Genomic DNA, 12237 nt, shown 5'->3' on the forward strand with positions numbered 1-12237 from the left:
CCAGACAAAAATCAACTCTGGCTCTCCTCCAACCAGGCAGATCCAGGAAAACTGGCATGTTTGGTAGCTCTGTGTGTGATGAGGGACCATTTCTCTGCTCCTTTTGCATATCCGAGCATTCTTTTTTTCCAGAACACAAAAAGTAGTGTCTTGAGTGCTGACCTTTCCATCCCTGCATCTCGGTGCCTGGGACTGCTTTGGCTGTTACTGTCAAGCAGTAGGAAACCTTATGTTCTGGAGGACTAGAGTCCTTATGGTACTCATAAGGATGAGGAGGCCTACAGCTTGAAAAATCTTTTTGGGATGTTATCTCCACATCATGAAGACAAAGTTCAACTTCAGAATTTATGGAGTCTCAATCTCTTCATCCAAGAGCTCACACATATCTCTGCCCCAGGGCAGAGCCATGGTACTGGAGTATTCACTGGCAGGAGCTCTCTTCACTGTCCCCCAAAATCTCTGGTGTGGAAAGTAATAGATCTTTATTTGGAATGAAGTTTCTGGCATCTCATTTTGCAGGCTCTGTGACTCTTATGAATGGGCCACATTCTTCTGGCTGTGTTGGTGTGGCTTGTTTACTCCTCAGTGCTGTCTTACAGCCAGGAGTTTAGGGTCCAAATGGAGCCAAGAAGTTGGCCTACTCTAGGAGCCCCCTTGGAGCCTGACAACAGATTGATTTCAGTACTATGAAATTACACTTCCTCCAGTGAGAGGGGAGGATGGGAAAGTGGTCAGAAATAAAGCTGGAATGAAAAAAACAAAACCAAAAAAAGCTTATGAAATGCAATCGGGAATTCATTCCAGGCCCAGGGATTTACCTCAGGGTCAGTTTGCAATTACAGTCTGCAATTTCCACTTCAGTAAGCTCTTTACCCAATTTAGCAGTCTTTGGTCCCCTAGCTGATCCATATTAATGGTTCCCAAAATCTTCATCATGCACTAGAACTGACTTTGGGTTTCATTTGTATAATCTCCTCTGTGATTTTCCAAACCAGACATTTGGTACCTGACAGGTAATCAGCTCAGGAACATTGTTTCCAGCTGTAAGCACATTTCCTACTCCTGATTCCATTAATATCTTTGTTAAGGCAATGGCTTTCAGAGAGAATAGCGGACTTTTTAAATAATTTACTGTGCCATGTGAGCTGTATGCTGTTGCTGTTGTTTATGAAAGCAATATATGGATCACTTGGATTCTTTCTGTTGGATGAGGGATTTATATCTAGCAATTTATACAGTAAACTGTGGAATGTTCTTTTCAGCAGCCAGTGAATCTAAATACCTCATTGCTCAGCTAGGCTTCAAAGATTTTGGAAAGGAACAATTTGGTTAGGAGAAGGACTTTCTCAATATCTGATTAAAAAACTCCAAAGATAGCCTGGTTTTCCTGGAGAAACGGTAGTTTTTAGTTATGGAGGTTAAACGGCTCCCTTAATTAAGACCATTCTTACACATATACTTTATATTCCTAAAGCTAATGTTCATGGTAAGGGAAAGGAAATGGTTATGATTTTAACCTCTCTTAAACCCCCACATTTTCTAGTGCAGGCAAGCCCTCAGACGTTGTTTAGTGAATAGCGTTGGTAAAATATGTAGTAACCAAGGCTTGAATTAGAAGACGTTTCTTCAGGCAACCTCTGTACTGACACGAACACCACTGCTTCTGCATAACACACTTTAATTACCACTCTTCAGTGAACACTCCCTTTTATTTAGGAGAGCTACAACCAGTCAGGAACATTGTGGCTTTACTGTTTTTCTTGGGGGGGGGAAAAACTTAGAGCCATATTCTGAAGCATGACACGGTCAAGCAGAGAATGTTAACTTTTGCATCTAGAATATAGAGTTTTGCATATTTTTTTTGTTGGTTCCCCCCCCCCCAATTACAAATCTGCACAAGTCGTGATTCTTAAATTAACTAAACTCTAGAGAATATCTATCAAGGCCAAAGTCCTGTCTGTGACACTGAATGGAGCAGCCATGCTGAAGAGCATCTGGTTAACAAAATTGTGTGACTGGGTGGCCTAAAACATTCTCCTGTTTTACAAATTACTAAGCCAAACAGCAGGGATCTAAGAATGTTGCATTGCTATCTCAAACCAGGCTCCATTTGCTTGGCTAAGTGTAATTTAGCCTTAGTTATTTGTCAAGAAATAATATAAACATAGACATGATGCTAGCGAGGGTGTAGAGGAGGGAGGCCTCAGCACAGCGCTATGCCAAAAAGTCTTTGCTAAGAACTGGATCAGCACTTTGGAGATTATACAAGGCATATTTTCACAGCAGTAGACAGCCTTAAGTAGGGAAGGATTTGCTGAGTTTTTTCAGATAGAGAAACGCAGGAAGAGCTTCCTTGCTAGGGGAACAGCGGTCTGGCTGGGGCTTTGCTCTAGATTCGTTGTCCGTCAGTGTCATTTGCCTCCAGAAGAGGAGGAAAGCATTGCCAGCTCAGCTGAACTGCAAAACTATGTGTTGCATCCCTAAGGGGAAAGAAAGGGGAAGCAGCAAGAGCTTAAAATCCTGGCATCATCATCTGTCTCAGATTAACCTAAAATGGAAACCAATAAATAATTAACAGTGGGTTGAGCATCCCAGACTAGGTTTAGGCTAAATGAGGAGTTTATGTTGAGAGGTAAATTGTATTTAGGCTTTCAGGTTGTGATTCAATGTAATGTCTTGTGATCTCCTTAAGCCTGATCAACTGCACCTTCAGGAGATTTCAATCCAAGTGAGAACTGGATTGTACTACCTTTTGCTTCTAAATAAAGGTGCTATTTTGATTTTATGGATTCAAATTCAAACATATTCACTTCATTAGGGCATCTACAAAATATCCAGCTGTTTAGGCAGGCACTATCACTCCTTATTTATTGCCACTTCAATACTTATTTGTAAAGAACTTACACTGGGCAGCTACCTTTAGACACTTGCGAAATAAAGAATATTAGAGCTAGTACATAGTGGCACAAAGCATTGTAGTCCTATGTCTCCATGACAGTAAATAGGAAGACATCAAGTGCAATAGCTTCACGCCTTTTAATCCACAGAAAGTTGTAAAGTGTTTGTATCTATAGCCCGTGAATGTCTCGTACTCCTGAACTTGTACGTTCCCTCTGACTCTGGGCTTCACATCATTAAGGAAGTTGGAGAAATAGTGCTCCTTCCTCACCTACGTGCCTATATGGGAGGTACTGACTGGAATCTCACCAAGATGGAAGACAGGGAAGGACTGCAAAACACTGTATGTAGTCAAAGTCATAAGGACCACTGTGAACACCTGATCTGATAAAACAGGCTGCATAACACAGACATAGGAAAGGGGGAAAAATGTTCCTGTTCGTATCATAAAAAGAGATGTTTGGTGTTTTTTTTAAAAATACAAATCACGGTACATCTGTCATCTGAACCATGTTCAGACGGCAACAGGACTTACAGGTTTTCCACTAGCAGATATTTTCTCTATCCACTGAAACTGGTGCACCGCAAAGCATACCAAGTATGTGCTCATGGGAACTGATTTCTCGAAAGTTGTCCGAGTCCAGTTACCGCCCAGCTGTACAGTTTGCTGCAGAAATGGAAAAATAATTAATTTGATTTTTGGAATTGCAAACACATGCAGAATAGGGTACAATACATCTTTAGAGGCTGAAACTACACAGGAATCATAAATCACCTCTCCAGGTTCACCTTTTCTGGCATCTCAGTGCTGATGGCATGAGAACAGATAAAATGGTTTTTTTTTTGTGCAATACTCCAATACACAAAATGGGACTTTGTGTTTTTTCACCAAATAACTTTACCTGGTTCTAATTTTCATCAATAATTTGAAATCATTCAGATGCACAGGCGTTTTGCCAGCAGCAGTTTTCCAGTATATGCTAGTGTGTTTTGTTCTTGAAATAGTTGCATAAAACATTGCTTTGGACAGGTCAGAGAAAAGGCTAGAGTCTCTCCTCTCTTAAATACATGCATCATGTAGGAGGCACGGGTTGCAGAGATGCTACTTAAGATAAAGACAAGTCTAATGAACATATTCTGAACTTGTTTAGATACAAATTAGCCCTGCTAGTTGGTGGATTGTTTAACTGTACATAAGGTTTAGTGCTGAGCATAGTTTTTATATTTTAAATACCATTCTTGATTTTCCCAAATGTCCTTAACTCTCAACTGAACTATATGACCAAACCTGCAACCTGTTCTGTGTGATTCATCCTCTAAATATTTACTTCTGCTGTTCCTTATCTGCTGTTGCCTGTCTGGTAATTTTTTTGTGCTTCTGACTGGATGACTAACTTACACAGGGTAAAAGCAAACAGCATATAAAAGACACTAACCTTCTACTAGATACAATACTTCATGAGATGTGATTGTTATAAATACAATGTAAATAAAGCACAGATAATGAATGTTAGAGGTAATATGACCATGATTTCATGAGCAAAAAGACCAAACCCCTTTTCACATATTTCTTTTTTCACAGAGATATTCACAATCTACTTTTACATTATTTGACTCATTTTAACTCTATTTTGATATATTTTGTTCTTCTAACAAAATCAGAACTTCACTAAAAAAATAAAATTTAACTCCAGTGAAAAATGTAAATAAAATATACAGGTTTCTGAATTTGCTGAGTTTATTTTGCTGTGCTGATTAGAAAGCTCCACTCCACCAAAACGACTACAGGATATGTAACACACAACATGTTTTGTATTTACTAATGATTACATTTCCATCCATTTAAAAGATTTCCCAAAGAGCTTTCACTGCTAAGAACAGAGCTACTGACCTCGTGAGCACACCATATGAAAAAGTGCACTGCTATAATCCGTTAGTCAAGCCTGAATATGAACCCAGTAAAATATACATTTCCCTGCTTGTACTTGGATTTTAGAAGATTAATCAACAAGTGGTAGCTAGACCTTTGAATTTGAAAGCTTTTTTTTGTATGTATGTCCATACTAGAGGCAAGGTCTGCATGTAAAGATGTAAAGTAAATCTCAAAACTGACTAAACCTCCACAACATCTAGCCACATACACTCACTTTCCTTGCCAGTACCCTCACTTATCTGAGGTCTGTAAGAAAAGGTACAGCAAATATTGTCATTTGTTGTTCATCAAAGTGGCTGGTGCTATATCATAGAAATATTTTTAATAACAATAAGTCAGAACTTCAAGTTTGCAAAGGGTCTGGGAGGCAGCTGTAACAGATTGGTAATAGTTGTCTCAACTGCATTGCTAGGGGATAGTTAAGGTTTGGGGGACTCTTTAAATAAAACTACACATTAAAGCAGACCTTTTTTCTTTCTGGGTGAGGGAGTGATTTGGAAGATGCAAATGTCAACAGCCTGGAGGCTGGAAGCTCTTTATTTATTTCTTCCTTCATTTATTTTTTTTTTTTACTTGGCACTTTATCTCCCCCTTCAGAACATATTTATTAGACATTATACATCGAACTACACATTCAGTTAAACTGTTCGTTAGAAACTCTCTCAGATGAAAGCCATTCAATCTTCTTCCAGAAGGCCCAGAGGTAAATAATTGATGTGATTGTATTTCGTACAAAACTTGGAATTTGAACCACCAGGTCCAGAAATAGATTATTTAGGAAATTACGGTCATGGTGGACTGACATGTGTCCACACCCATGGTCTGACAGATGGGTTTTAATTTCTGTGTTATTAAAAATAATCCTAGACTTTCTTGCTAGAAGGATCCTTTGCCAGCAGACTGTGATCAGCAGAGCCTTGCTTTGGATTTTTATGTTGTTTCAGTGATTATTTTAGACTTCCCATCTGGAAAGCAGCTGTCTTCCAGAGCATTCCTTCTCAGAGTCCACCTGGTTTGACTGAAGAACCTACCATTACCTATTTATAGTTAGTGCGGAATGCTTATCTAGAATATCTGAACAGAGGGCCAGCTAGCAGAAGACAGAAGAGATGTTTCGTTTCTGCTTTGGATTTGGCTCTGTATTGCCATGCTGTGCGTGGTGGACCACTGGGATTCATAACCAACCAACCAGTCCTGTTGTATGGAATATTTATTAGCCATTTGCTTTACAGTGTCTGGGTACTAGAATCTGTGAATGTGCAAGGCCCTTGCGATCCATGTTACCTTTCCAGTGGCTTTATAAAAAGAACCATTCCACTTAGGCAGCAGAGCTGGGAAATACATACCTGTACTGGCATGTTTGATAGTGCTTGGTATGTGTCTTGATGGATGATAGATATGTTGTAAGTTGCCTTTTTGTTGGGCTCGTCAAAGCAAGGAAAAGTTTTCCGTGCATCTGTTGGCTCATGATCTGTAGCTGCAATGCTCCTTAAACAAACAACACATTGGCAAACCTTCATTACATACCTTTTAAATCCTATCTGCAATTTCTAAGCATGATCTTTTAGCAATTTCATAAACTAAAGTCAACTACAAATGTTTGTGTGTACTTTTCCATTCATAAAAGCAGGGGACATCAGAAATGCAGAAGCTGGCATCATATAGGCATGTGTAACACGTATACCCCAAAGTCTGTCATCAACATTCTCTAAGTTTCAGAGCAAAAGCCAATGCCAGTTGCTTATCATCAAAAATTTTTAGAAGCCAGGCAATAAGTTAGGAATGTCCCCTCGTGGATGGTAAAAATTTTGCTCACCTTCCTGACGATCTTTCCCATTGATTTATGTGTCTAAAATAAATTACTAATATTATAATCTGAATGAAAATTAATGTCCTGATATAGGCATGTTTACTTAAATCACTCCATTTGTCTTTTACCCACTAGAGCATATGCTGGGATTGGAGTCTTGAACATCTCCTGAGAAGACACTTTGAAATTGCGTAAGTGCTCCTAAAATCTCATTCTGTTTGTGTGTTTCTTTTTTTTGCAGTGACCAATTACAGTTTTCTGCTGGTGCTCCCCTGACTTAATTGATGAAACTGCTGGAGGAAGCATGTAAAGTTCAGGTGAACATCCTAGCATGTAACCGATGCTATGCTAGCTGTGTTGCAGGGGTTTAGAAAGTCATCTCAGTTATTCAAAAACAACTGGAGGAGCTAGACAATGAGGATCACATAAAAAATAAGGTGAAATTTATCAACATTCATATCATGTGCTCCCTTCTCACAGTGACATCAGGCCCCCCCATGTAGTGGCAGAGCATATTCTCCAGTGATTGATGGTGAAAGGGATCACAGATGCTTCTTCAATTAATCTGGAATGTTGAGCATTTTCTGACAGCACTTCTACAGCTGCTCCAACAATATTAAGGTAGTTTTTCTTTCCAAAAAGTAATTAAAAGTGCACATCATAAATTACTGATCTGCAGCAATCCTGCAAGTTCACTTGACAAACAATTTTTCAATGTTTTTGTTGCCCTTGGCAATTCCTTGTGACAGTTAAATACTAAACTGGTCATCAGGAACTTGTAGCAGCAAGAGTCATTTACAAGCCTGATGGACGTAATATGTCTGGGTTCTTTCTATTCATGGTCACAGGCATAGTAACTCAAAAGTTTATGGGCAGAAAGCATAATGAACATTCACCTTAACATAACTTCAGGCTCAACAGAGTTTCTTTTTTTGCTTGGTATTTTTTTTTTTATGTCACCTTCTACTTTCTGTAGGATTTGAAAGGTATTTCACAATTAAGTTAACTTCAAGTCCCCAGGGCAATGTTTCACAGTTTTGCTTAAAAAATTGGCTCTATGTTTTGACACATTTATATCTTGTTCCTACAGACTGATAACACTGTGATATCTCTGTTGATTTATAAGGTGATAACCCATCTATCCTCATATATTTGTGGAGGCAGACAGACATCAGCAGTGCAAAACCTTAGCACTATGGGATAGATGATGAGAAGTCCAGGCTATGACATGCATAGATGTGGCACTAGAAACATGAAATGTCATTTCCTTTCACACTTTATAATGTAGGTTTTGGATAAGATTTTCTTCATTGCTTGGTGGCTTCTGCCCTTCTACTTTCTGTTGATAACCAGACCTTTAAACGTGAACTGGAGGTGACAGTTGTAAATATCATAGTAATAAGGAATGAAGATCTGGCTGAAACTACATCCAGCTGTTCCCAAAATAAAACAGTGCTGCATTTAGAACCATGAGTTTCCACCATCGCCCCTCCTTTTTTATTTCCAAAGCAGAAGGGGTGGTGCAAAAACTCCTCCCCCAGAGACAATTAAGGCATTTTTCTCCTAGTCTTTCCTAAAATTCAGATTCATTGCTGCTTCTGAGAAAATTTTCTCCTTGAGGAAGAAATCCAGAAGTGCTACTTCTATATACTAAAGGATGTTTTGCCTTTCCCTAATCAATAAAACCCTAAATGCAAGTCTCTCTGTTAGACATGTGCCCAGCTAAGTATCTTTGATAATCTTCTTGTTTTTCTTGTATGGAGGACAGAGAGAATTCCTATATAAGGGAAGCCATACCTTGCCACTAATAGTAATGCAAAATAAAAAACAGTTGTGACATTTTTGTATTGTCTGTAATATTAAGAAACTTAAAGGGGGTTTTAGTACATTCCTTGAGAGGAACTAGAGTTAAAAGAACCCATTACACCATGTAAGCCCTGTTGTTGTGCTCCTTTCTGTAAAATATTTGAAAACAACATATTCATGCTCACCGCATCATGCAAAGTAGGGAAGAACTGTTATTCCCCTTTCATCAATGGGGAAATGAACTGCACAGACAAAGTAGCAGCTTTACAAAAGGACTTCAGTTCTTACAGCTGGATTTGGGCACCCACAGGGGGATCTAGGTAGGTCTAATCTAAAATCTGCATTCTCAAATTTTATTCTTTCCTGCTCCCAACCCGCATATGCATGCCAATTTAAATAGTTTTGTTCCCAAGGTATCTCCAGATCCTCTTCTGAGTATGTCCAAAAGCACTTTTGTCCTGATGGGGATTGTGTGATCTGTCTGAACAGGATTCCCAAATGAGGTGTTCTTTTCCCTAAGCCTCACAAGGATACCAGACTTGCAGGCATGTTCATCACGTGTCTACCTGTTTTCTGTGAAATGTGGTGGGAGATTTGAATCTAAGCAAAAGCAGAGCATGGACATGTGCCCAGTTTGTAAACAAAAGGCATTATATCAATACTCTGGCAAACCTTTGCCTTCACAGATAGACAGCTGGGGAGCAGCTCAGCTCTGGGATCTGACTTTCCAGCATTATTAATTTGCTCAAAAAGTCCCAGTGTTTCTAACACTGCCCAGAAGGGAGGGGGAATAGGTTAATTACATGTTGGCTCTCATTTTCACCTCAGTCCCCTTCTCTCTAACATCCACTACTAATAGACTTGCTTGACTTTTTCTATTACCTGATCTGATTTGTATTTACATACAACATGACAAAAAAGGAACTATTTGGATTGAAATTTTCCAAGGTTGATGTATGCCTCAGCCAAAGCTGAAGTAAAAAAAGTTAATTCTAGTCAGCATTGTTTTTGAGTAGAAAGCCAGGGGAAAATGCAGTTTCAATAAGTAATAAAATCCTTCTCTTGCCATCATTCTTCACCCCATCCTATCACCTACCCTCATGCCACGTAGCAGCAACTTGGCTGGTGGTGCAACACCATTTGGCTGGTGGTTGCTTTCATTTCAAAGCTGTACTTATCACTATCATGTACATTGCTTCTTCCACTCCTACAGAAAATCTGCCCAAAGTTAACCACATAGAAATCATTACGGAAATAACCATTCGCTTGTTCTTATTAAAGCCCTTCTCAAGCTTAACAAACAAACACACACACTCAAGTTCCTTTTTGTATTGAGTGTGTCAGACTGTTGGCTAAGATCACCCTTGCAATTGTACCTTCCAGCATCCAAACCAAGAAGTAGGAACTCTCCTGAAGTGAGCTCACATTTTATGCTTTCTTTAGTTTACGAAGTTCTCTTTTCTTCCTGGCATTAGATGCTTGGTCCTTGTCTTCCTACACTGTCTGGATCTGAAGGATGAGCACTCACCTCTTCTGCTCTGTGACTCAGGAGACCTGCATTCTGGTTCTGCTGTTCTGGTGTTGTGACAGACCTGGGGCAATTCACTTAGTATCTAGGTATCCTTCACTAATAAAAAGGAAGTAACACACCTCAACTTAGAAAGATGCTAGGAGGTTAAATTTTAAAATTCTGCTGGCATGTAAGATGCTCAAAGCATAAAACCAAAGCACCTTCCAAGTCAGAGCAATACAGAGGTGGTAGTTGGAGGAAAACAATAGGGAAAGAGCTGTTAGGGGTCCAAGCTGTTCTCTACGTGCTTCTTCCCACATCAGATAAATATGTTTAAGCATGAGAAATTAATGCTTGCTTTTCTCCTCTGCCTCTTGGATTTGCTGCTCCTGGTGCCTGTCACTGCTGCTACTCCTGGCATTGCCCGCCAGCACCTGAACTGGAGCTGATGCAACCCTCACTCGTAACACAATTGTCCCAGGGAGGCAAACAAGTGGAAACACACCAGTGTTTGTCTCCATGTTCCTGCTACAGGGCCTTGGAAAAGTCTATCAAGTTTATCTTCTAGATGTAAAGGCTGGAATGAGTCACTTCAGAAATGTAAATATAGAAAAACAGTCAGTGTCCTCTTCATATGTTAACTGTGAATAAATGCCCCTGAGCAGTGGGCAGTGGCTTTTTCAAGCTTCCACCTGGAAACAGTGCAAACCTGGGAAGTGGAATGGGTTAACTGAACTGTCAGAGGCTTTGTAATCTTTCAATAACTATTGATATGTTACAAAGGAAGAGCTGGAGCACAAAAAAATCCAAGTCAAAGATAACCTTAATCATTTGGACTTTCATACCCATAATTTAAACCAGCTGCAGGAGGGACAAGGAAGTTTGGATATTCCTCAGGCTTACAACATCAAGGAGGCATGATGTCAAGAAAACTATCACAAAAGCATTTTATGCTAAACCTGTTACATTGGGGAGTGACAGGAGAGAGTGGGGAGAGCTGTATGCTGTTTATAAAAACAGGCCTCAATCCCTCCAGCTCTTTGAGAGAACCGTTTGTAAAGCTCACAGGTAACCTGGGACCAGTAGAGTTTGAAAAAGTTTTTCAGAATAATAACAACCCCCTCATCTCTCCAGCCCACACTCACTTGTCAGCAGCCAAAGGGTTTTGAATACAGCATCTTCCTTTGGGGAATGAGAAAATTAAAGAACAGCCCAGAAATGTCAGCAAATTGGTGAGAGACAAGACTGAGAAGCTGAAATAGGAATAGAGCAGGCCTGAGGAAGAAATAGAGAAGAAAGTTTAATAAATAAAAGAAAAACTGCTTTACTTGGTATGTCCGTTCTCAGTGTAGGTGGTCCTATAAAACCCAACCAGGGAATCATTCAGCCAGCCTTGAAACTTCAGGGTGAGTATATAGGGATCACTTTCATCAGTGTCAGAGAGCTCTGTTTCTGCCTTCATGACTATGTATTCTTGTGGCTCATAACCAAAGCAGTCATTCACAGCAATCTGCTGTCCTGAAGATTTCTGGAGTGTCGGCATTTCCGTAATCTTGGTGTCTCGCAGGTGGAGCCACAGGTAGCTGGTAGGTTTTTCCAAAGCAATCGAAATACTGACTGTGCCAGTGTAAGTGTCTGTCTCCATTTCAGGCTTTATTTCCAGATCATAGTGGATAGGCTTGACATAAGTGGGCAGCCTAAAATTGTTCCAGTCTCCAGTCTCATCATCTCTAGAAGGACAGGGACTCAAATCCACTGAGGGAGGAGGGTTTGTTGGCTGATCTGTTTCCCCCGAAGGTTGCTGGGATTTAGGTCTGCTCAATCCCACGCCAAGCCCCACGGCAAGACCTACAATGACCACAACGCCACAGATGATAGCCACATGCTTTGTCTTCATGCAGTACCTCTTGGACTTCTTATCCTCAAAATCCATGCCCTCCATCTCTGGTCCTGGGTCTGTCCTCAGAGCAAAACATTAACTGTAAAAAAGCTGATTAGTCACTTCAGCACTTGCATTCAGTAAACTCAGCAGACTTGGTTTGTATTTTAATTGTGTAGCTATAGCTGTTCTCTGCCCGTCTCCCCCACTTCGCTTTCCATGAGACACTCAATTAATTAATGACAACATGCATTTCGAGGAAATGCGAATGATCAAAAGGAGTGCAGCTGTGCTGGGAGATGGAAGGAACTGACACAGAAGAACATTGTTCCTGCCGTGCTCCCCTTATAAGCAGTGCAACCCCACCCCCAGCCCCTCCTGCTCTGGCCTGAGTTACATAT

General features: G+C 40.2%; 1 protein-coding gene across 1 annotated transcript in view; it reads right to left on the minus strand.

Moving 5' to 3' along the window:
* ENPEP (glutamyl aminopeptidase (aminopeptidase A)) overlaps positions 1–11945 on the minus strand; it is a 35136-nt gene extending 23191 nt beyond the window's left edge. Inside the window, exons 1-3 of the mRNA XM_010009134.1 lie at positions 11286–11945; positions 6178–6319; positions 3434–3565 (exon numbers count right to left, since the gene is read on the minus strand). Coding sequence (XP_010007436.1) covers positions 3434–3565; positions 6178–6319; positions 11286–11899 — 888 coding nt within the window. The 5' untranslated portion in view covers positions 11900–11945. The remainder of the gene's footprint in view (positions 1–3433; positions 3566–6177; positions 6320–11285) is intronic.
* Positions 11946–12237: the final 292 nt, after the last annotated feature.

Source organism: Nestor notabilis, unplaced genomic scaffold (assembly GCF_000696875.1).
Source record: "Nestor notabilis isolate BGI_N333 unplaced genomic scaffold, ASM69687v1 scaffold3340, whole genome shotgun sequence".
Classification (NCBI taxonomy): domain Eukaryota; kingdom Metazoa; phylum Chordata; class Aves; order Psittaciformes; family Psittacidae; genus Nestor; species Nestor notabilis.